This window comes from Capra hircus, chromosome 18 (genome assembly GCF_001704415.2).
Source record: "Capra hircus breed San Clemente chromosome 18, ASM170441v1, whole genome shotgun sequence".
Taxonomy (NCBI): domain Eukaryota; kingdom Metazoa; phylum Chordata; class Mammalia; order Artiodactyla; family Bovidae; genus Capra; species Capra hircus.
In genome coordinates this window covers 18672324-18699391 of record NC_030825.1, presented here as the reverse complement: position 1 = coordinate 18699391, position 27068 = coordinate 18672324, and the positions used below count along the sequence as shown (strand labels likewise).

At 41.5% G+C, this 27068-nt stretch overlaps 1 protein-coding gene across 3 annotated transcripts in view; it reads left to right on the top strand.

Moving 5' to 3' along the window:
- The window catches only part of PAPD5 (poly(A) RNA polymerase D5, non-canonical), a 69053-nt gene extending 43986 nt beyond the window's left edge, over window positions 1–25067 (top strand). The window contains exons 2-13 of one of the 3 annotated variants that reach the window (XM_018061949.1): window positions 8643–8766; window positions 11142–11188; window positions 12623–12743; window positions 13833–13940; window positions 16008–16136; window positions 16931–17144; window positions 18732–18858; window positions 18966–19069; window positions 19175–19219; window positions 19316–19362; window positions 21068–21232; window positions 22395–25067. In XM_018061949.1, coding sequence (XP_017917438.1) covers window positions 8643–8766; window positions 11142–11188; window positions 12623–12743; window positions 13833–13940; window positions 16008–16136; window positions 16931–17144; window positions 18732–18858; window positions 18966–19069; window positions 19175–19219; window positions 19316–19362; window positions 21068–21232; window positions 22395–22571 — 1408 coding nt within the window. In that variant the 3' untranslated portion in view covers window positions 22572–25067. Of the gene's footprint in view, window positions 1–8642; window positions 8767–11141; window positions 11189–12622; window positions 12744–13832; window positions 13941–16007; window positions 16137–16930; window positions 17145–18731; window positions 18859–18965; window positions 19070–19174; window positions 19363–21067; window positions 21233–22394 lie in introns of all 3 variants that reach the window. The other 2 variants (XM_018061950.1, XM_018061948.1) reach the window with 2 other exon arrangements.

The window sequence follows — 27068 nt, the reverse complement described above, 5'->3', positions numbered from 1 at the left end:
GGTAAGATCCTCCTCCAGGAGATCTTCCCAACCCAGAAATTGAACCCAGGTCTCCGGCATTGCAGGCAGACTCTTTACTGACTGAGCTACGAGGACAATTTCTTTGTAAAAATCAAATTTTAGAGCCTCCTGAAGATGTCACTGAGACTGCTCTAGGGATCACCCTAGGGCTTACTGTTACTCACCCCTCTTGGTTCCTACTTGGATTTGGAAAACATCATATGGTGCAAAAGAATATATAAATCCCTGCACCTCAGACCTCAGTTCCACGCCCCAGAGGAAGCTACTGCAACCATGCATTCTTCCTGAAATTTCTCTTGCGTATACACACACATTTAAGTTCCTATAATGGATGAGTCAGACACCAAGAGAAACTTACTACTACACTCACTGCATCGCGTCATGCATGCAGTAACTTCCCAGATTCGTCCTGTGTCTGTTGCTGCATGCCTGGCTTTGGGGCCCCTTTCTGTTCATATCTTCCAGGTGCCTGATTTGTGACCTTTTGATCTGCAAAACTAGATTATTAGAATAACTTGAGTCTTTTGCCGTCAAGCGTTAATTGTCTTTAATGATATTTTTCCTTGTTATAAAAATATCCGATAGTACTTAGTATGCATTTTAAAAGATAGACTGTATACATCAATGTATGTGAGCTATGTGAAAATTGCTCAGTTGTGTCCAGCTCTTTGCAACCCCATGGAGTATAAGTCTATGGAATTCTCCAGGCCAGAATACTGGAGTGGGTAACTGTTCCCTTCTCCACGGGATCTTCCCAACCCAGGAATTGAACCCAGGTCTCCTGTATTGCAGGCGGATTCTTTACCAGCTGAGTCACCAGGAAAACCAAGAATACTGGAGTGGGTAGCCTATCCGTTCTCCAGCGGATCTTCCCAACCCTGGAATTGAACCGGGGTCAGAGAAGGCGATGGCACCCCACTCCAGTATTCTTGCCTGGAAAATCCCATGGATGGAGGAGCCTGGTGGGCTGCAGTCCAAGGGGTCGCGAAGAGTCAGACATGACTGACCTCACTTTCACTTTTCACTTCCATGCATTGGAGAAGGAAATGGCAACCCACTCCAGTGTTCTTGCCTGGGGAATCCCAGGGACGGGAGAGCCTGGTGGGCTGCCGTGTATGGGGTCACTCAGTGTCGGACATGACTGAAGCGACTTAGCAGCAGTAGCGGCACTTTAAACAAAGTGAGTCTCCACCCCCAAGTTCTCTTATCAGATTTAATAATCATAAACAGTATGGTATATAGACCCTGTTCTATGAAGTGGAGGTTGGGGGAAATATACATGCATGCACACGTGTGTACTTTCATGTGCGAAAATTTAAAGAAGATGCAAATGACTATGATCTCTTCAAAAAGATAATAATGATTCTTGTTAGAAAAGCAGACAAACAAATACACACTGGTGGTTTAAAAAAGTTATAAAATTATACACAGTGATAGGAAATAAAAAACTAAAGGTCTCCCTAACTCGCCCACCATGCCCTTCCCTAAGGTGATCACTGATAACGGTTCTCCTTACAGAAAACTTGTAGTGCAGATAGAAACGTGTTGTGACTTTCTCTTGTGTGTTTGCGTATGTGTGTGTGTGTCTTTTTTAATGTACATGAAAGGGATCCTTTCTTTTAAACATAACAAATCTTAGATCTTTCTCTGTCAACTCAAATGGCTCTTCTTCATTCTTTTTAATGGATTATTGGCTATAATTCAAGGGAAGGTCAATGAGTGTTCCTCTGATTATGTAATTGGACCCCACTGGTGGACATTGAGGCTGTTTCTAAATTATTTAGTATTCCAAATCATGCTGTGGTGAATATCCTTGTTCCCTTATGGAAATATTCTTGGAGGATTAAAAAAAGGGGGATTTGTTTTTCAACAGCTTTGCAAAAAAGCTGCACATACTTAATACAGATATGCAAATTGATGAGTTTGGATGTATGTTTACTCCCATAAAACCAAGGTGGTGATATATCCAGGGTAGTAGATATTTGGGCTTCCCAGGTGTAGTATTGAAGAATCCATCTGCAATGCAGGAGATGTGGGTTTGATACCGTGGTTGGGAAGATTCCCTGGAGGAGGAAATGGCAACTCACTCCAGTGTTCTTGCCTGGAAAATCCCAGGGACAGAGGAGACTGGCAGGCTACAGTCCATGGGGTCGCAAAGAGTCAGACACGACTGAACACGCACGCATCCATCCATGCAGTAGACATATCCAACAGCTCCGAAAGTTCCTTGTGTCCTCTCACTCGCTTGTGGTAAGAATACCCTGAGATCTACCCTCCTAACAGATTTTTAAGTGCACACCCAGTATTGTTAACTGTAGACGCTGTGTTATACAGGATATCTCTAGGACCTGATTCATCCTGTTTGATTGAAACTATATCTGTTGAACAACTCCCCATTCCCTACCCAACTCGAGCCCCTGGCAGCCATCATTCTGTTCTCTGCTTCTGTGAGTTGGGCCGTTTTTCGAGCGTGTGAGTGGAATCACACAGTATTTCTCTTTCTCTGACTGGCGTATTTCACTTAGCATGATGTCCTTTCAGGTTTGTTGGTGTTTCACATGGCAAGATTTCCTTTCTAAGGCTGAATAATATATAGTGTTTCCTTTGGCGGTTCATCTCAGTGTATATCTGGGTTGTTTCCATATCTTGACTATTGGGAATAATGCCGCAGTAAACATGGAGTGCAAATACTCTTCCAGATCCTGATTTTAGTGAAAGATGGGGGATTTTAAAGATTATTTATATAAATATTATTTATCGCTTATACAACAACCTCTCAGATTGTAGTGATTTACATTTTTCCATGCAGCATGTGAATGCCTTCTCCATATGTCCTTGTCAGAATTGTTTATTGTTAATCTTAAAATTTTGCAGGGGAGGAGTGTCTTGTTACTGACAGTAACTGAATAGAACTTGGTCATTTCCCTGGGGGCTCAGATGGTAAAGAATCTGCCTGCAAGGCAGGAGACCCGGATTCGATCCCTGGGTTGGGAAGATCCCCTGGAGAAGGAGATGGCAACCCACTCCAGTACCCTTGCCTGGAGAATCCCTTGGACAGAGGAGCCTAGCGGGCTACAGTCTGTGGGTCACAAAGAGTCGGACACAGCTGAGCGACTAACACGTGCCGTGAGTGCCTTCATACAGATCTGAGGTTACAGTTAATGAGGACTTCAGTTATGGAACCGAATGGCCTGACCTTGGTGTGACATTGTCCTCAAGCACATTGCAAGCTGGGCAGGTGTCCCCCAGGAAGCGGTGTTGGCCCCTGAACAGATTTTGGGGGAACTGCAGGGGGCAGTCTTGAGCAGAGGGGCCAGCAGTGGGTCATCTGCCCGCCTTGGCCTGGTGGTATCAGGGAGACTGCCATGTTGATTTTGGTTCTGAAGCTGCAAGAGCTGCTAAGAGACTCACACCCCACCCTGAGTTGCCCAGCTGAAAAGGTGTGAAGCAGTTCTTACCTTTTATAGCCAGAGAAGTTGAGCCTTTGAGGACTGTTTTGAAAGGCTAGCATATCAGAGCAAAAGTGATTTTTTCATGTCTTTATGACCTAATTATCTGTGGGTTGTACTTTTTAAAAGTACAGAAGCCATTTTTTTATTGATATTTCTTATTTGTTCCATTACATTTTTATATTATCATTAATTTTTGAGTTTAAGTTTTACCCCAGCAAATTCATTTTGATTCTCATTTTCTAAAAGTTTTGGGTTGTGGCATCCTCTCCAGTTATATAGAGGCACTTATTTTATCATATTGCTTTTATGTACTTTTCCTTTAAATGCAGGAAGTGGGTGTGCTTTCTCGCTCACTTTATCTTTTAAGAAGACATTGATATCCTAATAGAGGGCACTGTGTTTTGGTCACTCAGGAATTCTGATCACAGGAGAGTTGTGTTTTGTAATTTTAAGATGAGAAACTGTAAGGTTGAGTGTGTACCCCACAGCAGTATTTGCTAATTTAACTAATGCCAAGTTCTACCCCAGATGTGGAAGAAACTGAAGTGTTCTCTGTGTGGTTGATGTCAGAGGTGTAATTAATGTGTGAGAGCAAACTTGCCAACTTTCTCCAGTTTCCAGCCTTTATCAGGTCATCATGTCACTCAAAAGTGTGCCAGGCATGTAGTAGGCACTCCAAAAATGAGACTCAGTTCCTTTAGGATTTTTAAAGCACCTGGATATATGTTGTACCATGCCAGGCAAATTATGCGGTCCACGGGAAAGAGCCCCTCAAAATTATCTTAAAATTTTCATTGGAAGTTTATTTCCTGATTGTACCAAGATTTCTCACTTAGTTCTTTAATAAGCACCTTACAGATAGTAGCTTAAATATAGATGAGATAGGTAAGAATGTTTGTGTTTGGCTTGGGTAAGGAGATGACCCTGGCAGGCCTGAGATGGTTTCTCTGGTTCTTACTGTTCAAATAGTTTTTTGTTTTAACAGCCCTTCTTTTTCCACTTACTCCTCTTTCCCTCCTTCCAGTATGGTAAAGGGAAAGTAATAAGAGAGGGAAGATAAGCTGTAGAATCATATTTTCCTAAATAGGAAGATGGTTCCATGGATTGTTAAAATTTAGGATTTTTTTTTTCTTTCCATAACAGCTTTATTTTTAATAACTGTTAACTGCTAACATACCAGCTGTCTCTCAGTAGGAGAATGCGTCAGCAAACAGTGTTAGGGTGGTCTTTCCCTCCCTACCCCAGTAATTATTTTTTTGCTTATGAAAGTATGATAACACATTTACAGGAGACTTGGAAAATACAGGGAAAAGTTACATATAGTTCCACTGTATATTACAGTTATTTTTAAAAGTAGATAAATAGATATTTTAGTTGGCATTTCAATATCAAACTCCCCCAGTTTATTAGAATGAATAGACAGGAAGGTAGACGGATATAGTACACCTGAAAGGCGCTGTGAACCAATTCAACATAATTAAGACTTAGGCAGTTTTCACGAAACAGCAGGGCACAAATTCTGTTCAAATTCCCATGGACTGTAAATCTGGAGACACTGGAACATATCCAGGGTCATAAGAAATGTGCAAAACTTCCATGGTCTGTCTGACGTATTGAAATCATAGAGTCTGTTCTCTTATCACTGTGAAAGTCTGTTGGAAATCAACATCAGAAGATATGTGAAGATAATCCATGTTTCCAAGTGCAGTGTGACAGTCACCAAGAGAGCTCTTTAACTTAGCCATTCAAAGTGTGGTGGGGTGATCTTGTTTTAAGGATTTGTCACGTAAAACTATCATGCCTTTCCTGCAGATTAATGTGTGCTAATTAGAAAGTTGACAGCCTGGTGATAAACAGGAGTTCTAGAATCTTCTCCACCTTGTAATAGTGCCGAGTTCAGGAATCCCTTACAAGACCTCTGTTTGCTTTGTGGTCATCTGAAAGTGACTTGAGGTGACAAGGACCTCACTACCCTGCAGAGTGACCTCTCTGCAACTCCGGAAGCTGTCATAGGAAAGCACTCCTGTTCGTCTGCACCCTGCCTGTGGGGGAGCAGTGTGGGCTATATGGATCACACGCACACAACTACTGCACATCATGAGTGTTTGTTTTCATCGTTAGATGGACACCACCCAGGGCAAGGACCATGTGTGGCTGTTTTCCTAGTAATACCTTTGAACGTAGATACTCAGTAGTGTTTGGAGGATGAGTTCTTTCTTAGTTTCATATGACTTAAAGATTAACTAGAGGTTGGGCTAAACACTTTTTGCCTGATATTTGTTATAAAATGTGTAAGTTTCTCTGAGATCTGCTCTTCCTGAAGTGGATGAGTGATGAAAATAGCCTAATCCGAGCATCAGAAAAGACCCCTTAGTCTGCCTGAAGCATGACCTCTGTAGTTCTGAGAAGCAGAGGGTAATTTATAATAAGGGGTGTGTGCGGGTGTGCGCGCACGCGGGTGTGAAAGTGACAGTAGATAACTGAGGACTTCACTGATGGGTGGGTGAGAGCTGGCTGGGGGTGTGTGTGTAGCAAAAGCTGATCAGTTCTGAGCAATGATGAAAAGGTTTGACTACAGACCTTTATAACTATGAAGGTTTCTACACTTGATCTGAGCTCAGAATTTAAAAAAAAAAAATGTGTAAGTGGGCCTTTGTAGAGTAGCTAACAGTCAGATTTAGGAGGTTTTCCCCATTGGTTATAGTGGAAGTATTCTATAGGATATGCTTTCAAACCACAAATAAACTCTGATAATTCATAGCAAATGATCTGGTTAGATAAGAAGTCCATTGTTTGGTTGTTTATTTGTGGTTCTCATCCCCACCAAAAGTGCAGAAGAGTAAAGCAAGCCATAAACTCTCTAATGACTAATCATTTTAGCTGTCATCTATCAGAAACCAAAGGGGATGTGACCTTAGAGAATATATTAAAAGCTGAGAAGCTTAAAAAAAGTCTGAAGATACTAGGGTACCTGGAAGGCACCTAGTTAAGTCAAGGAAGACTTGACTCCACTGGGAGTCTCTGGGTTTAGCAGCAGAACTCCCTGGAGTTTTAAAATCCAGTTTTCCTACGGTATTGCACAGTGAACAGGCACATCGCTGCTGTCAGTCCTTCCTGAGCAAATGGCCCGGCCTTTGGAAACCAAGGGCCTGAAAATGCTCCTGGGTGCTGCGCCCTAGGTTGTGCCTGAGAACTCTGAGGCCAGAAAAGGAACACAGCTGCCCTCAGGCAGAGCCTGAGTATGGAACTCAAGTGTTTTGACTCTAAAAAGAATACATCAGAAGAAGCAGAAACTACTGATTAAAGTTTACTCTGCCGCATTCTGATAACAGCCAGTGGATGTTGAGATTTGGTCCTTTCTTTTCCTTGTAACCATTTTGGGTCTCGTGGTGTTTCTAGGTTCCTGGGGATCCCGGACCCGGACGTGCTCTGGACCAGAATGAGCTTGCAGCTGCGGGCACACCCCTCCTTCTAGATTTTGTTACTTTGAGGCTGCCCTGCCTCCCACTGCTGCTCCCCGCCCCCCACCCCGCCACCCACATGCTCCCCTCTGGTGCTTGGCACCCATTGCTCTTTAACTGGTGCCCTTCTCCTGGCTTCCTGGTTCATCGAAGCTGTGCTAGACTGAGATAGCCACCAGAGCATCCTTAGTCTGGTATATTACCTCCAGCGACCTGGAGCCGGGCCTCCCGTCTTGTCTGCATCCAACCCAAGTTTTGCAGATTTCCTCCCATTTCATACTCAGGGAAACTGCTGGTGACTCAGACAGTATAAAGAATCTGCCTGCAATTCAGGAGACCCTGGGTGGGGCAGATCCCCTGGAGGAGGGCATGGCAACCCACTCTAGTATTCTTGCCTGGAGAATCCCATGGACAGAGGAGCCTGGCGGGCTACAGTCCTTGGGGTCACAAAGAGTTGGACAGGGCTGAGTGACCAGTACTTCCTTTCCCTCCTAAAGGTAGCTCTTCACAGCTGCGCCAACCTTGTTAAGAAGTGCGATTTTCACTTTCTTCTGTTCGGATTCTTCGTTTTCTTCTGTAGTAATTGACTGCACGCAGCTCCCTAGCCAGCCTACTTAGCGTTTCCTTCTGCCTTGTTCATCCATTCCCGCAGCGCCTCAGACCTCAGCCCTTGCAGGCACCCTCACTCTTCTCTTCCCGTTGCTGGTCCTGCCTGGGGCCCTGCCATTGTGTCTGTGTGTGTGTGTGGCATTTCTGAGCCCATTTCCTTCCTGCCGCCATTCTCCAGACCTTCAGCCAGCCCTACACTCACAGTAATCTCTGAGCCATTCTTGCTGCATCCAGCCTTGTCTCTTTGCCAGCCCATTGTTGGCACCATTGCCAGATCTTAAAATGCTCCATTTCTGAAGTCAGTCTTTCCCTGGTCCCTTTCAGAAACGTTTGAATAGTTCCCCGTCACCATCCAGGAAGGTCTGAACTCGCGGTGTGTCGCTCAAAGCCTGCTGTCGTCCGGTACTGCCTTGCTCTCAGGACCTGCTCCTCCTTCTGCTCCTCCCTCTGCCACAGGCCGTGCCCTCTGCTCGGTGCTCCCCGAGGGGGCCTCGTACCTCTCGGTCTCTGCAAGTCCTTTTAGCTCCTTTATGGAGCCTTGTCTGCCAGCCATTCCTTTTAGGTCTTTGTTGATACTCCCTGGCTGACCTATTCATGTGACACTTAATTCACTAAGCAAATATCATGAAAGACATGCTTTTTTGCTCCTGTGAGGAATGGATTTCAGAGGGGGAAGAGGGTCACCCCCACTGCCCAGAAGCTTGTCAGTGTCTTCTTGTGTTTACATCTGCTGGATCAGAAGTGTAAAGGCAGAGTACAAAGGCCTTCACTTGAAACTTAAGAAATTTTGAAATCACTGGCACTCAGCAAGTATTCTGCACAGGCAGATAATAAATGCTGTGAGAGCTGCTAGTACACTTCCAGTAAGACTTCTTGGAATTTGGAATTTCTCACTTTTAATTACTTTTGCATTTTGATTAAAATTTGTGCATTCCCATTTTAGCTTAGCGTGAATTATAACATTAAAATTGAGGTGAGAAATGTATGAATGTAAAACCTGCAGATGACTTTAAGACTTAATTGGGTAAGATTATTTAAAATAGTGATTTCTCATTAGATTGGCCTTGTCCGTATTAACGTCTCTGCTTCTTTTCTTCAGTCTGCATGAAGAAATCAGTGATTTTTATGAATATATGTCTCCAAGACCAGAGGAGGAGAAGATGCGGATGGAGGTGGTCAACAGGATCGAGAGTGTGATTAAGGAGCTCTGGCCCAGTGCTGACGTGAGTACCCGTCTGGGTGCTTAGGTAGTATCCCTGTGTACGTGCATCTGTAGAATTGTGGTCTAATGCAGTTTCAAAAACAAACCCTTTTCTCCAGCCTTGACATAAAATTTGGGGCTTCCCAATTATTTGCATTGAATTGAATGACTGACTTAAGACAGTTTCTGTGCGGTACTGCTAAAGGCAAACTATATTTAGGAATCATTAGTATAACGAGAAGAAAGACAAATCAAGCCTCTTTGTGTTGATAGCAGTGGGTTATTTGGATGTGATGTATCAAAACTCGGTTACTACTTTGTTCCAGCCTGTCAGTATGAACATTGCGTAATTGTTTATAGCTGAATGGAGATGTCAGGTAGAAATTTATTGAGTCATTTGAAGTTCATTTTCACAGTCTAATGTAGGCGTGTACTCTACGCTCCTGAAACTGCTGTTTCCTTCTCTTTTTCTTATCTCTCCTTGTCTCTCAGTATAACCCCCACCCAGTGAACAAAACTTTTGCCCAAGATTTCCTCTGCTTGTTTGTCGTTCTTATTATTGATGGTCACCTTGGGGGGCTCCTTTGAGGGTTGATTCTACAGTTTTGTTCATTCAAAGAAGTGACTTATTGGAATGCCTTCGTTTGCATTATGTAACTTTTCTTGAGACTGTGTCATGGGATGGCAAGAGCAAATCCAGGGAAGCTTTTTTGATCCAATTGGCAAAACAGAGAAGCTTCAAATAAGATAGGTACAAGGAAGAGCGCATGCGAGCATGCTCAGTCATGTCAGACTCTGCGACACAATGGACTGTATGTACCCGCGAGGCTCCTCTGTCCGTAGGAGTCTCCAGGCAAGAACACTGGAGTGGGCTGCCGTTTCCTCCTGCAGGGAACCTTCCTGACCCAGGGGTCAAACATGGGTCTCCTGCATTGGCAGGTGGGTTCTTTACCACTGAGCCGCCTGGGCTTCCGCAGGGGAGAGGGAACGACCCTACCGTTTTCTCGAGCAGCTGCTTTGTGCCACGTTGTTGCTCCTGCGTGACCTAGACTGGAGACTCCTGGGAGGCATTTGGCAGTGTCAGAGCCATTTTTGATTGTCGTGACTGCTGGGGTGCCCCTGGCACACAGTGAGCAGAGGCCAAGGAGGTGGCTAAACATCACAAGATGCAAGGACAGATCTTCACAGCAAGAGCTTATCTGCCCCAGCTGTAGAGCTGAAGTTGAGAAACTCTGATCTGAATCAGTCCTCCTCCGGACCAGGGCGGTTTTAGAACATGAGGCTGTGATTGAGTCCCTTGGTGCATCTCACCTCACAGGCTGAACTGTTTTTGTGGTTCATCCCTCACGGCAACTGCTGGTGCGCACGCGTCTGCCTGTATCTCCCACTGTTCTCCGTGGGTCGCGATGGGCTGTGTGTGTGCTGGTGGTGTGCCGCAGCATGCTGCTACAGCGACAGTGCCTGGGGTTCTCTGTGGGGACCGCCTGCAGGCTGCCACTCGTCCTGCGACGGAAGCAGTCAGCCCGTAATCCAGGAATCTGTGAGGAGGTCCTCCTTAGGGGAACAGAAGTTAAGGATTTGGGATTGTGTCTTTAGATTTTTAGGGCAGCAGCAGCAGTGAACATTCCTTTTGAAAGGTTTCTGTTTAAGTCCACATGTTTGATATTTGAACCTAAGAAGTTTAAACTAACTTTCAGAAGTAGTGCTACTTAATACTGCTTTCTGTAAGACATGGAATCCTGCTTCCACGAAAGCGTGGTGGTCGGAAAAAATGCTCTTGTAGTACTAAAAACGACCAGTAGAGGGTAGCAAAGTCCTGCAGTTCTCCACGGTGTGGCCTTTCATCTGATATTTTTTGTTCAGACGCTAAGTCATGTCTGACTCTCTGCAACCCCCATGGACTGCGGCACGCCCGGCCTCCCTGTCCTTCACTATCTCTTGGAGTTTTCTCAAACTCATATCCATTGAGTTGGTGATGCCATCCAACCGTCTCATCCTCTATCACCCCCTTCTCCTCTTGCCCTCAGTCTTTCCCAGCATCAGAGTCTTTTCTAGTGAATCGGCTCTCACGTCAGGTGGCCAAAGTATTGGGGCTTCAGCTTCAGTATTAGTCCTTCCAGTGAATATTCAGGGTTGATTTCCTTTAGGATTAACTGGTTTGATTTCCTTGCTGTCCAGGGGTCTTTCAAGAGTCTTCTCCAGCACCACAATTTGAAAGCATCAATTCTTTGGTGCTCAGCTGCCTTTATGGTCCAGCTCTCACATCTGTACATGGTTACTGGAAAAACCGTAGCTTTGACTGTATGGACCTTTGTCTGCAAAGTGATGTCTCTGCTTTTTAATACACTGTCTAGGTTTGTCATAGCTCATATTTTAATATAATTTTTTCTATTTCAGGTCCAGATATTTGGAAGTTTTAAAACTGGCTTGTATTTACCTACAAGGTTAGTACATTTATGAAGCTTTCAAGGAATTGTGCATTTTTCTAGAGTTTATTTGTTTTGACTGTTAAATAGGTAAGAATAGAAACAAAACAGATTTATGAAAACTTACTTGTATTTTATTTGAGTTACCTTGAAATAGAGTATCACTACAGAGAACTGTTCAAGCCCGTAACGTAACCCACTCACACAGACGTTAATGTACTATTATGGTAAAAGACCTGGTCATGCTCTGGAGCTCTGTACACTCAGGAATGCCAGGTCTCTCATTTTTATTAGGAACTCATACTCAGCTCCTGTCACCATATTCTGACTCAAAACTTTAGGGCATAGACTCTTCTCTGAGGAGAGTCTTGTTCCTTTCAGACCCCTTGTTCATTTTAATCTTCTCAAATGAGGGCTGCCTTGGCCCACAGCTGGGAGCAAGAGTGGGGTATGTGTGTTGGGGCTGCTTCGAGGGGATAGTAAGACTTACTGAGGATCAAGTACCTGTTCTCCAAGAATTAAACTGCTGTGGTCTTCATTAAGCAAAAACATTTCCTCATGCGTTTGTTTTTATTGTGGTAAGAGCACTCACCGTGAGATTTACCCTGTAACACACGTTCAAGTACCCAGTATGGTGTGATTAACTGTAGGCGTCCATCATGGTTTCTATTTGAATTTGCTTCAACCTACTTTACCCAAACTTAAGATGTGTTAAAGTGGATGCATCCTAGCAATTTTCATTCTTCCCATTGTTGTCCTAGGCCTACAGAGCTGTGAAATATTCAACTTTGAGTTCTTTAATATTTTCTCCTTATTTAGGTTCTGAGCGTCTGCAAAGCCTGAGTCATTCTTTCTAAAAATTTAATTTTTGTGATAACCTAGTTCAGATTTGAAAAGGGCACGAAATAAAGACAATGAAAAGTCTGAATCCTGCCTCTCTCCCCCAGTTTCTCTGCTTGGAGGAGCTGCTGTTACCAGCTCCTTGCATATCCTTCCAGAGAGATTCTGTACACATAAAAGGAAATGTGTGTCTCTTCCTTTCTTACACACATGGTGGCATACTGGATATACTAGTAAGCCTGCATCTTGCTTTTATACTTGATAATGTAAGTCACTATTAATCGGTTGATCTCTTTCACTTGGAAGGTCTTAAGGGCTTTAGTACCAGAGGGCTTTATGAACAGGAAACATTAACTGGTGTTTTTGAGGGTTTACTTCATTCAGAATCACCCTGGGAAATAAGTAGGAGAAGTAGGAGCTTGTTAAAATCACCAGCCTCCACTTTCTGAAAAACGGTCCTCACCGACATATTCAGTCTTCACTGGGCAGTGTGAGAGTGAGAAGTGAGCTCTCACCGTGCTGCCAGTGACGTGCTGGCTGTGGCCTGAAGGAGTGGAAGTGAGTCCAGTGTCTTGCTTCTTTCACCAACTCCTCTCTGTGCTCTGTGCTCAGTGACATTGACCTTGTGGTGTTCGGCAAGTGGGAAAACCTGCCCCTCTGGACCCTGGAGGAAGCTCTTCGGAAGCATAAGGTTGCAGATGAAGACTCGGTGAAAGTTCTGGACAAAGCCACTGTAAGTTCTTCAACACTTCATCCTAAACTCTCCAATTACTTACGCATGGAACGTGTAAAATCAAATTTTAATTTTGGTGCACACAGTTGGATTATGACTGAATGATTCCTTCTGTTCATGATCCCAGTGCTTGCACATAAAAAATTGCATTTGTGAGACAAATGAAATGCTCTGGTTATCCATTTCTTTCAAAAATTTAACTCTATTTTATCATATAGCACTATATAGATTTTTTAATATAAAAAAGTGTAAGTAAAAATATGGATATCTAATAAAGTTTTAGTTACACAGATATTCTTCCATCATATTTTGTATCTTTGAAGAATTGTATTAATTGAAATTTTGTAGATCAAGTCATTTTAACTAATGGAGTGAACATTAAGAATTTTCATGGAAGCTCATTTTAGAAATAAATATGTCTATTTTAGAAGTTTGGATATTTGCATGTCAGGTTTTATTAGAGCAAAACGGGTAGTTTCTTTATTAAAAATTATTAATTTGGAAATCTAGTTCTATATATCAAGTTTGCTCGTCTGAGTTTTCTAATGCGTGGTAGAAGAAGAGCTTTTTTTCTCTTTTTAAAAGAATTCCTGATACTTCATATAAACCATTCCATCATTTTTCATTTGAGAGTAATTATTATTTTAAGTTCTCTTGTCCGGTTGTTTTTTGGGCTATTTGCAAAACTGACCAAAAAGGCCAGTGACTTATTGTGTATGTGACTTAAGAATCTAGCAGTTTTCTTATTGGAAACAGTTTGGTGCTGTGGGCCGACAGTCTTAATTCTTGATCTTCTTGTGTTAGAAACTGTTCTCCAAAGTAGATTAATGTCGAGAAAAGTTTTTGTTACTTTGTTTCAAAACTCTCAATCAGTAGAAATTCCAAAATGTACTGCATGACTTTAGATGCTAAATATGCAATATAAGATATCTAGGCAGCCAAGTCAACTCTGGTATGGCGTGTTCAGAATACTCAGTGTTTAAAGTCTTCCTGAGAAGGTCAGGATCTCAGCTCTGGTAACCTTCCATCCTCTGATTTGTCATTTAACTTGTCTGATGTATTTAAATTTTACCTTTCTTTTCTTTCTAGGTACCTATTATTAAATTAACAGATTCTTTTACCGAAGTGAAAGTTGATATCAGCTTTAATGTACAGAATGGCGTCAGAGCAGCTGACCTCATCAAAGATTTTACCAAGGTCAGAGAATTTACAGTGTTTATTCAATGAAACTATTAGAAAATGGAGTTATGTTTTGAAACTTTGTTGTGGTGGTGTTTTGGTATACTTAGGTAAGCTATCTTTGTATGTGTATTGCTGACAAATGCTTCTTTTCTATGAGTGGTTTTTACTTTCCTTGTGTCTGCTTGTCATAATCAGTAATTTATAGTGTGGCCTCAGGTAAGAATTAAGGGTTGAGGGAGCCTTTGAAGAACTTCTCTGCCCTAGATCCTTCCTCTTAAGGAGATTCGGGCTGAGTCACACCACGCAGTTCACTCCTGTCTGCTTCAGTCTCGCAGGAGTTCAGATTAAGACCCTCTCTAGCCAGCCTTTTCTAGGTCTCAATCCCCGAGTCACCTGCACGGTAGGTCCTGCAGATGTCCTTCCCTTATCTTGGAGTGATTTAAGTCTATTTCTGCTTGTTCTGTTTTCTTCCCAGAGAGTGCACAAAATATCAACGCTGTCTTCAGCTGGACGCATTGGCTTTTTTCTCCCTAAACTAAAACTCTGCACTGCTTTGGCTTAAATAAAATATCTTCTCTCTCCACTTGGTTTTTTTCTTTAGCAGTTCTTCGAGTTCAGAAAAAATTGTAACTCTCATGTGATAAACATTATATTCTCATGTAAATGTGCAGAAAAAGAAAAGAAATATTATCCGTAATCCCATTCTTTTGGAGATACTGGGTGTGTGTAAATTTTCTTTTTACCAGAAAAGAAACTTTTTTAAAAATTGAGAATAATACACATGACTTAAAAAAAAGAAAAACCTTACTATTATAAAAGGGTAGGAAAAAGTGAGTTTACCTTGTATGCTTAGATCAGCTACATAGGATTTGCCTTCATCGACTTCTTTGTTTATCCTCTTCTTGAGATGTTTCACAAAAGAAATAGCACACCATATGTATGATGTACTTTTTTTTTAAACTTGCCATTTCGGAGGATTCATTGGCCACCCTCGTCAGGATGGACCATGCCTCGTGCAGGCAGCTCTTCCCCAGTGTTGCTTCCAGCGTCTTCTGCTCTTACAAAAACTGCTTGGTGAACATCCTTCCATGTCTGCATCTTTCTTTACGCTAATAAATTGTCTGTAAGAAGATTCCTGGAAATGGAATTTCTGGGTCAGAGGATATATGCAGAGAAAATTCTGTTGGCAGTTTGCCTAATTGTTCTTTAAAGAGACTACATCTATTTCTGAGTTCAACCATAGTGTTTAAAAATGATTATTTCTCCATATTTTTGTTGTTTCTCACGCTCCTTCTTACTTTGACACGATTTGCACAAGTATAAACGCTTTTTTTCTCAAGGAAGCAGTGCGTGTGCGCTGTAAGCGTCAGGGAAAGAATGGCGATCGCGCGTAACTCTGCCGTGCTTAGGCAGGGGCTTCCTTAAGGCTCCCTTCTCCACGTGTGTTGCCAGCTTTGTTCTCGGCGTCCCTACCCCGGGGCCGGGCTTGCGGAGAGGACTTAATGAGAACGACCTTGAGTGAAAGATGGACTCAGGCTGTCCTCCCTGCCCCCGTGGGTGTGCTGGCCCTTGCTTGGGAGGCACAGAAGGTGGGCTGCGTGTTCACCTGCCCTCGCCGAGGACAGCAGGCCAGGTGACCTGCTCTGGGCTCTGCAGGGTCACCTGGAGGGGCTGGTCTGCCTGTGCCGCTCTGCTTACAGAAGTGGTTCTTTAAAATCCCGCGGACTGACTGTGTTGAGAGTTGAGACGTCATCCCGTACCGTTTCTGTTAACCTATTTACGATGAGAATTGTTCAGTAAATTATGAGATGCGTGTCACGCGATAGGCATTGCTAGTGTTCTGTCCCGTAGTGAATGCTGGGGTGCTCCCTGTGTTTGGGGTTTCAGATGTGAGGACACAATCCTCAGTTACTTAGAGCTTACTTTTTTATAGTTTGTTTTTAAAGTGTGCAAGTATATAATATATCTCGACCAAAGTTTGTCATGTAAGGACCAGTTTATACTGAGAGACCATTTAAGCTATTAATGCTTCCAGCTATTACTGATGAAGGAATTCATTGAAAATGTAATTTTCTTTTCCAGAAATATCCTGTATTGCCATACTTGGTTTTAGTACTGAAACAGTTCTTATTACAGAGGGACCTTAATGAAGTATTTACGGGTGGAATTGGTTCTTATAGTCTCTTTTTAATGGCAGTAAGTTTCCTTCAGGTAAGTAAGTTATACCCTGCTAGTGTACGCTAAACATTTTTTGTTAAATAAATCAGCTGGGAATCATTTTGGAAAAAAATTTTACTCAGGCTCTAATTAGAATACTTCCCTTGGTTACTGACAACTTTTCCCTTTAAACCGGATACCTTTTTTATGATTTAGCAATTAAATATTTTAAAATCCCAAGGAAAGAATTTTTTTTTTAATCTCATGTGTTCTAATATTTTTGAGACTTTTCACTACAAATTTTAACACAAAAAGTATGGTGCAGTTTCCATAGGTATACGTAGTAACATAAATGCCAAAAATAAGAATGTCTCTCTAAGCAGTTACTATTCTAAGTGGAGACTTACAATTGAGTCTCAGCTCAGTTGAGACTCGCTGTCTGGGTAAGATGTGTTGGAAGTCTTAATGTCGTCAGTGAGCATATTCATGTGGTACAGCAGTGTTGCCAACTGCCTGACTCTGCTGGTGAGTCAGAATGACTTCCTTGATGTTGGGCCAAGCCGACTCTCTCAACATCCTGGGCAGCTGTGAAATCCAGCCTCCTAAATTATCCCCCACACCCGTGGGCTCCACCTACACCCTTGGGATCCCCCCGCGCCCATGGCGCTTTCGGTTGTCTGTAACAGAAGTACTGTTACAATTAGTCTGCTGTAACTCTGTTACCTGTTGGCTGCTCTGTGAAACCAAAATTATAATAATATTGTTTATAGAAGTTAGAATGTCATTCACTATCCTCACCTTGAATTCAGAAAAAATCCAATGTAAATTTTTTTTTCTTCTCGTTTTAGTTACATCCCAGGGAAGATGCTTGCATCCCCAATACAAACTATGGTGTTCTCTTAATAGAATTTTTTGAATTATATGGACGACACTTCAATTATTTAAAGACTGGCATCCGGATAAAGGATGGTGGTTCTTATGTGGCCAAAGATGAAGTACAGAAAAATATGCTAGATGGCTACAGGCCATCCATGCTTTATATCGAAGATCCTTTACAACCAGGTATTGAATTTAGGTAAATTTATGGACATTCAAGAAGAGGGCATTGGGAATTCCTTGGCGGTCCAGTGACTAGGACTTCGAGCGTTCACTGCTAAGCGGGTTCAGTCGCTGGTTGGGAAACAAAGATCCTGCAAGCCACCCAGCTCAGTCCAAAAGAGGCTTAGTCATTATATTGTACTTTAAACTCTCTTCAGATGAAAAATTAAGGATTAACTTGTAATTGTAGTCATTCTTTTTTCCTCAAGATATTTTATAAGCAAACACATGAACGTAAACACACACACCAGAAAAACACGCTGTATGCTTGCACATGAGTGGAGCTGGGGGTAAAATTTATTTGAGTCTTGAAAGCAAAGGAGAACAGGTATTAGCTGTTTGGGTGGGCGTATGCATCTCCAGTTCGATAGCCATTTTCAGTTCTTCTCTCTTTAGTCCTCACTGCCCCTGAGCCTAACCAGTTGTCAGCCCGGGATGTAAGTGAGGATTCTGAGACACACTACATGTTTCAGAGTTCATGAGAAAGAGGGTACCAAGAGACAGTTTATTTTCCTTTTGGACCCTTCTTCCTTCTTTATTTTTGCATAGTGTGCTTTTCCCAGCTTTATGTTGGCTTGAAAGTGAGTGGAAAATTAATTCCTCCTCTGCTTTCATGAAGCTCTGTGTTGCTTGCTTGTATTCTGATTTTTCTGGACAATATTTTTTCCTTGTGTAATTGTAAAATATTTAGATTCTGCATTACTGGACGCCAGTAGAAATGCCTTTAGTCATTTGCTTTAATGTGTTGACTTTGAATATACATATATATATAGGCTTCCAGGGTGACGCTAGTGGTAAAGAACCCACCTGCCAATGCAGGAGACTTAAGAGAGCCAGGTTCGATCCCTGGGTCAGGAAGATCCCCTGGAAGAGGGCATGACAACCCACTCTAGTATTCTTGCCTGGAAAATCCTGTGGACAGAGGAGCCTAAAGGGTTACAGTCCACAGGGTCGCAAAGAGTCAGACACAACTGAAGTGACTTACCACGCATGCACATATTGACTTTGAAAATAAGTAAGAAAAAGAAGCTAAAAGATAGAATAGTTTCCTAGGAGCCCTTTTCTGGCTGAATGAACCATCTTATAAACAGTAGTAGTTTATTCATTGAGTAAATGTTCTTTGGAAGCCAACTCTACATAAAGGACACAAAGGATTTTTTCGGTAAGGTGGTCCTTGCTGTTTAGGAGCCCATTATTTAGTGCAGGAGAGGTTTATAAAGCTAACAGACAGACAAACAAATAGGTGTTTCTAATTTAGTTTTGCTTTTGTTTCACCCTTAGGAGAAAATAGGCAGTTGCTTCTTTTATTTTCATAACTGGGTAAGGGCTAGTCCCCGTTGGGCCAGAAGACATTTAGGCAGTTTATATGCCGCAATGACATATTTATGCATGATCCACACGTTTAGAGCCTGAGGAGCTGTGGGGCCAACTAGCGGCTCCTATTCTGAGGACAGTGATTGGCCTTGCTCTCCCAGAAGAGGGCTCGTGAACTTTTAGTTCATATTAAGCCGCAGTAAATTTTAATATGTTATGTATATATTTCTTTTGAAGGTAATGATGTTGGAAGGAGTTCATATGGGGCCATGCAGGTGAAACAGGCCTTTGATTATGCCTACGTTGTCCTGAGTCATGCTGTATCACCAATAGCAAAGTACTATCCCAACAACGAGACAGAGAGGTAAAAGTTTCACCAAAATCAGCCCATTGGGTCAAAGTTGTTTGCAGCTTCTCATCTTCAAATTAATGTACCTTCGTTCTTTTTTTTTTCTTTTTTAACACTTGCAGCATATTAGGTAGAATAATTAGAGTAACGGACGAAGTTGCCACATATAGAGATTGGATATCAAAGCAGTGGGGCTTGCAGAATAGGCCCGAGCCTTCGTGCAATGGTAAGAGTTTTTTTCATTGGTCAATTGACTGAGTATTAGAGCCTTTTCTGTGTTATGTGTGCTTAATGGGAAGAAACGTTTTCCAATCTTTTGCCACTCTTTCAGGAAATGGTGTTACCTTGATAGTAGATACTCAGCAGTTAGATAAATGTAATAATAATCTATCTGAAGAAAATGAAGCCCTGGGAAAATGTAGAAGTAAAACTTCGGAATCTGTTAGTAAACACTCTTCAAACTCTTCATCAGGTCCAGTGTCTTCCTCTTCAGCCACACAGTCCAGCTCTAGTGACGTTGTAAGTATGAAGATACGGTTTTCTGCACCTAGCCTTGTAGGGGTTCTGCTGCTGGGATAGTTCTGTCTAGAGAGCCATGGCTAACTCATTTTCTTATTTGTTCCTCGGAAATTTTAATAACTTTAATGACTGTACTTTTTCTCAACATTGTGTTAAAATTTTCAAGCATATAACAGAAAGGGAAAGAATTTTAGTGAACATCCGTATACACGTCCCCTAGACTGTCATTAACATTTTACTGGCTTACACAGAGCTGTCCATCCATTCACTACTTCATCTTATTCTTTAACACATTTCAGAGTATCACAGATGTTAGGATACTTCCTACAAAGTACTCTCCTGTGCTTGTCATTACCCACAGTTCAGTGTTTGCCCAATTTTTTCTTTTGATATAAAATTAACATATGAGGAAATCTTAATTATACATTTAACAAATGCATACACATGTGTAACCCAAAATCCTAACAAGATGTTGACTGTTATCTCCCCAGATGTTTCCTAGTCAATCCCCAATCACCGTCAGATGTAACCACTGTTACGATTTTTCTAATACCATCAATTAGTTTTGTCCTTCAAAATTTTATAAAAGTGGGAGATATATATATATATATATATATACTTCCTCAATCACCATTTATAAATGTATAATTTAAGTGGGGTTTTTTTTTGAATATTTATAATATTGTATAGCCCTCACCACTATCTAATTCCAGGACCTTTCCATTACCCCAAAAGAAACCTTTAGTAGCCCCGAATTTCTCTACCCCCATGCCCTGGAAATCCCTAATCTACTTTCTCTCTTATCCTCATAGAATTTTCTAGTATCAGTTATACCTACATTACTTATCCTCATCAGAGTTACTTTTGAGTTTAAAATTGAAATCTAAAATGGCCTTTATTGACTTTTATAAGTATACATGACAAAAAGCCTCAGTGTGAGAAAGACAGTTGTTTGTTGTTGATGACCCTTTATCATCGTGGAGTCATAAATCCTCACACGCGCAATGTGCCTGTGTGCTGTTCTGGTTCCCAGAGCAGAGCCTTGGAGGACAGAGTGCTGAGCTGGCTATCACAGACACGGGGCGGCGGCAGAGACGCCATGCGAGGGAGCTCTAGGGACTGAGAGCGCGTGTCTGCGAGCTGCTGGGCAGAGTGCGAGGGCCAGGGTAGACCTGGGGAGAGGAGCAGTCAGGCCCAGGCAGCCCGCAGACGGGTGGGGCTCGGCCCGGCGTCTCTGGGAAGTCCGGTCCACTAGGCGTGTTTTTTGGAGGGAGCACTGAGTGGCATCGCTCTCAGAGAGTGAGTCTTGTAGGGTGATTGTTTTGTATTTGGTTGAAGACGTTGAATCACTGGACATAGGCCCTCACTCTTTACCAAGCTTGCTCCGCTGTACCATGGTCCCTTTTCGTAAATAAGAATGCAGATAAACTTGGACCTCTGGGAGCTCCTTCAAGGCTGATTAACAGGGTCAGGCGTGGTCAGTGGATTTAACAGTGAACAGAAACTCTCTGATAAAATAAGCCACTCTAAACCTTTGGAGGAGAACTTAAGCAGTTAATTTTATAAATTCCTCAGCGTGCTTCCTTTAACTCACAGATGTTCAGACTTAGTCCAGAGAGTGCTTAGCTGAAGTGGTTTTCCTTTCTTAATGTTGAACGTCTAAATCATTACTCTATCACATTATAACTCATGTGACTTGTGTTAGGATTCCGACGCGACACCGTGCAAAACCCCGAAACAGCTGCTCTGCCGTCCGTCCACTGGGAACCGGGTAGGGTCGCAGGACGCGTCCGTGGAGTCCTCTCAGACAGGCGGGAAGATGCAGAGCACCCAGACCACTAACACACCCAACAGCACCAACAAGTCCCAGGTGTGTGCAGTTTGTGTTTTCAATTGTCATTGTTGAGTGTGGAATATTTAGAGTTTTGTACATGCGTGTACATGCACACATGTGTATACACACACATTATGGCTTTGAAGAAAGCCCTAGGTTAAAGAACAAATGTATTTTATTCTAAGAGGTTCCAGAACATGACAGTGCTTCCAGTTACAGGGTGTCCCGATTATCCCATGTAACATAAACCTTTGTGGAAATCTAGCGACTGGTCCTTCTTTATAAGACGTCTGGTCTAGCCAACCACCTTACTACAGATATTACAGCATAAAAAATGTGCTTCAGGTTATAAAAAGTTTCAGTTGTACTTGAAGTAAACGCACATGAAATTTTGGCATGACCTCCCTGTCATGTTGCACAGTCTGAGAAGAACATATCCTTTTTTATTTTAAAATCCAGTACCTGGTTGCTTGTGTTGAAATGATCAGATGCAGTCAGCCATGGTCAGCTGATGAGCTTTAGCTTTGACTTTAAAAGGCCACAGAGACACTCTTGTAAGCTTTATAGGTGCCTAAAATTTTATTCATCTTTAGTAATGAATCAAAATGAGGGGAAGAAGCCATTTCATACTGGACTCCGGCCTAAGGCCATCACGCCCTCTCCAGTACATCAGGGACCCTGGGGAAGGCCTCTTGACAGTAGAGATTGACCGTTAAGTCAGTCACCTCATGTCTGACTTAACTCACAGAATCCACTTTATCTGTACAGTTTTACACATGTGCGCACGTGCACCAAACACAGACTCATTTAGAAATGGCCATTGAAATGGCACGTGATAGTCGGAAAAGAGTGGCTAGCCGTGGTGACCCCTGACCTGGCAACACATCTGCATGTCTAATCTAACAGCGCCTTCCAGTAATGCCATCTATTATGTGATGTATTGATTGATAGGTTCCTGAAGAAAAACTTAAATTCCATGTACTCCATTAAGAAGTGGTCTTACGTTTTTTCATATTTCCATTAAAAAATGATGTAGAAGTTTTTGAGCCCCAGAGAGTTAACCCCTTAGCATGGTTTTCTGCCTGTTAGATAAGTCAGTGTGTTCCTAATTATGAAAGCTCCCACGGGAGGTCTTTCTTAAAAGCGCTGTGTTGAATCGCAATACTGATGTCCTTCTGACTGCTTTCCTTCTCCGCAGCATGGATCAACAAGGCTCTTTCGTTCTTCCAGCAAAGGCTTCCAAGGTACAACCCAAACAAGCCATGGTTCCTTGATGACAAACAAACAACATCAAGGGAAATCAAATAATCAGTATTACCATGGCAAAAAGAGGAGACACAAGAGGGACGCCCCCCTCTCAGACCTTTGCAGGTAGTCGGCGGCGTGCGATGGACTGTCTTCTGTGTGCAGTGATCTCACGCGCAGGACAGTTGGATAGGGACTCCTGGGAGACATTCGGGAGCCTTACCCTGTTCAGACGTTGATTTAGCAACTGCGTTTTTTCCCAGCTCGCCACGGAATGGATCATGAAGACTGACGACTGCAAAAACAAAAAGGAAGCAAAAAAGGGGAAAAAAATAAAAGGCTGCTCATTTGATAAGTCATATGCTATAACAGGGTCATTTTAAGATTTAAAGCTTGAATGTAAAATAAATCTATTTCTCATTGGCTTTATGCAGAGTTATAGGGGATAGTATTCAGTGTGGGTAGGGTGATAGAAACAAGAAAATTTCAGAGGATGGGGTGGGGAAGGAAAACACAGGTATCATATAGGAAGTCCAAATTTTAAAGGGGAAAGTGATCTGTGCATGGTTTTTTTTTTTAATATTTTTGCATATATTTACCATTTTATTGTGTGTATATATAGATGACCATATAGGAAATTGATATTTGTAATAGTGGATTTGTTAATACTTTTTACATAACAACATTACTGTTTAAATTGTAAACAGATTTTTCTCAGGATTAGTTTGAAAAATAATCTGAATTGTCATCTTAACATCCATCTGTAGGGAAGTGATCAGTTCTATTACTCAAATTCGTTTCCTCAGCATTGAAATGACTTAACAGAACCCTCGTGACCTGCTGCAACAATTTTCCTCGAAAGAAAAGGTTATGGTGGCAAATGACGTTTATTTTATTTTGTAAAAAAAAAAAGAAAAAAAAATATGTGCTATGTACTTTTCTGTCAACACTGAAAAATCTCTAGTCATCTCTAAGAATTAACTTGCAACTGTTTCTATAGTGCTGTCGTCTTGGGCAGTGGGCAGTTACATGACTTCGTGCTTGTTTCCTTTGCAGTCTTTTTTTTTTTTTTTTTTTTCTTCCTAATAGGGAAAAAAAAAAGGGCCCCCCGCATCTGGTCCCATCGCTGCTGCAGTGAGACCTCGAGCCCCACAGGCTTTGCGCGCTGGCTCCTCTAGCCCTGCGCGCTGCCTGTGCTTGCTTTCCTCATCTCTCATTCTTCACCTTCATGCTTAACTGCTGCGGGAGAGAACAACTGTGAACGGCTTTAGTTAAATCAGACTTGTAAAGAACTATTTTCTTAAACTCCACTTTATGCTTTTGGTATTGTTGATCTTTAAAAATTAAATGGTCTTTGATAATGGATCTATTTTGTATTGCCTTATTAAGACCAAATACTTCTTGTCATCCCATTCTTTATCCTCTCCTTTCATGGAATTGTTACCTTTAATTAAACCTTTTTTAAACATTGGCTTGTTTCAATCATACTGTAAATTTTGGTTGTGGTCAGTTTTGAGTGCAAATGAGATGTAGCATTCTGTTATTCGTCACGTGTTGAGTTTGAAACTCAGTTGGAAATATTTAATAGAATGTAAGTGGTATTTCTGAAAATGCTTTCTTTCAAGGTGAACGCTCTTACGTTTAGCATCAGTGTCTATGGCTCTGTTAATTACAGCCATTTCTGAGATGAGATTCTTTTATATATATATACATATATACATATAAAATACTATTATTGGCTTTTAGGAATTTCTTTTATATACATTTATGAAATACTGAAGACCAATCAGACCGTTAATGGACACTTAGTGCAACTTTTTATAAAGAAAATAATGCTAAAATAAGACCAAAACTGATGTCATCACTGAAATTAACAGGTTTCAATATGTTCGTATTTTAATTCACAACGGAAAAATGTGTTCCAAAACTGGAAATTCATAATACTTGTGTAAAGCGTGGAAGATTTTAAATGTGATGTTATTTTGACAATGTTTGAAATTTTAGAGTCACATTTTATTCTGATCAGAATTTTTATCAGGATGTTGAGCTTTTTGTTTTTTTGAAACTAGTTTGTCATAACATATTGTGCATAATCACAGTATTTATTTTCTAGGATTATTGTGAATGTGTAGACTTATGTTTACTGCTAAGGGAACAATTATTTATAAAATAATATTAAATCCAGTATTAGCTGCCTATTTCAGATTTAATACTTGCAGAGATCCATGTTACATTTACCACACTGAAGTTTTGTTTTGTTGTTTTTTTTTTTTTTTTTCAAGAATCACCTTCATTGTTGAAAGTAAATGTACTCTTAGGGTGCGGATATTAGTGTTCCAATAAGCATGTGATTATATTAAGGTGGTGGTAGCGGGAAGATAATCTTGATTCCATTGGGAATCTTAGGTTTTCGTAAATTTATTGGGAAAATAGTTTTTCCTGTACTGCTGACGTTTCTTTTTGGTAAACAGTATCTTTCTAAAAGAAAAGCATGAAGGAGAAATTGAGGTGTGTACATTTCCTCAAACGACCAGCATTGTATTCGTGAATACTGTGTATCTTGCAATGAACAGTGTGGAAGCTGTTCATTTTTCAACCTGAAGTAAAATACTTTCAAGAACTTTTAGTTTGCCTGCTCATTTGTTTTGTACATTTCATCTCTGTATTTGACTCCTGTCTTTTTTTATTTTTTGAGTTTAAATACTTTCTCTAAAGATTCTGTGACTGTGTCGGAAGCGTGCCATTTAGATATTACAGTCCATCCATATCCATGGGGCATAACCTTCCTGTGCTAGTGCTTGCCGAGAGGGACCTTACAAATTCTGCCTTACTGTAGTGACGTTTCTCTGGCGGTCACGTATGTGTACCTGGCCAGTGTGGAAACTCCTTAAAAAGTCACAGAAAGCTTTTCAATACTGGTTTTTAGAGGTGCTGAAGTGTCAAAGAGGTGTCCGTCAGCGCAAAGTCTGAGTGGTTATGCTTTGATGATAAAGGTTAATGCATTTTTTTCTTCTGAAGGTGCCCAGTTTTTAGTCGGTGATTTGTTTGGAGATGCTGTACATGGTTTGCAAATCGAGCTTTGACCTGTGGGATCTACCAGTTTTACATGGAGTTGCCTTCCGGTCTTTAACAGTTGACCATATTATATTTTTGTTCTGAGTGTTTTACTTGGAGTTTGAACCTCTCATTAATATTTAGGTTATCTGCTTTGACTCCACATATTCCTGGATAAAGTCTTCACAGGCAACATGTGGTAGGGAGAGCATTTTAATAGTCTTTTTTTCTGCTGGAGTCTCATATCTCCATGCGTTTTCTTTCCATTCCATTCCCCATGTTATGCTATGTGTACGCTGTATTTCCCTTAACCTATGGCCTAGTGTTTGGGGGCTCTGAGCTGTAGGTGGGTCACAAGAGAGTGACGGCTCTGAGCTACAGGACTGTATTGTTGGACATTCATTGCGAAGACCTCTCTAGTGATGAGGATGTAATTTCTTAGGTTGCTCTGTAGAAATCCCTGGGACTCAACATCATAGGGTATTGTTGATAAGTTTTGCTGATGTTTTTATTGTTGGTGGCGTACCTTCCCAATTTTAATATTGATCTGAAGCTTGAAACCAGTCAGTTCCTTCAGTTACCACATGCTGTTGATTTCTTAAGTGTTCCAGTCACTAACTCTAGATTGTTAATAGGAAATTAGTTGCTTGTTAGTTAACTTTTCAAACATTAAATGGTAAAATATCAAAAGAGATATCCCCAGTTTTGCTATGATATTTAAATGTCAAAATGAATAATCAGAAGAGTGTATGCTTGTCCATCAGTTCTTACTCTCATTAACTGTTTGAGTTAGTGGAAAGCCACATTCTCATATGGTATTTTGTGAGCAGCGTAGTCAATAAATGACTGTTAAACCTGAGTGGGCAAGTTATATTTTGTAGTTACGGTTTATCCTGATTGTCATCAGTTGATGTGGTTCATCTGGTGAAGTGTGTAGAGAATGACGTAGTACTGAAGTGAGAGCAGAGATACGTGTGAGCAGTTCCTTGGAAAGGCTGCTGATCTGTCGGCTATCCAGAGTGAGATATTCACTTAAGGAGAATTTTTGGCTAATAAACTGCTATTCTGCTAAAGTTGGTTTTACTTGTGTCAGGTTGGGTATTTTGTGTTTTTTTTTTCCTGAATATTTGGCTTTACGTTTTCTACTTGCGTGTGTGTGTGCCTTACTAAGTTTAAGTTTAGCCCAGTCCACAGTCTGCTCACTTGAAGGAGGTAACACTTTAGAAAGCAGTTGAAACAGCAACAGAGGCAGCGCATCCTCTTTGATGACAAAAACGTGAGGTGTTTCCTGGATTTTCTGAGAGAAACGTTAGCCGTGTCAGTAGAAACAGATGCTGACAGGGAAATCAGGTGTTATCTTATTCCGTGTATTTCAGCGAACATGTTGATTGGTATTTGCACATCATCTTACGTTTTGCGTTTTAATTTAAGTCCTTTCGGTTCCACACAGTCCTGGCTTCTTTTCATTGCAGCAGCTTCTCCGTGTCCTGATTACAGGGAAGGTCTACACCACGGAAGCAGTCTGGGAGAATTTGTTAGGAGTGTTGTTTTCTCTTAAAGATGCTTTTGGTAA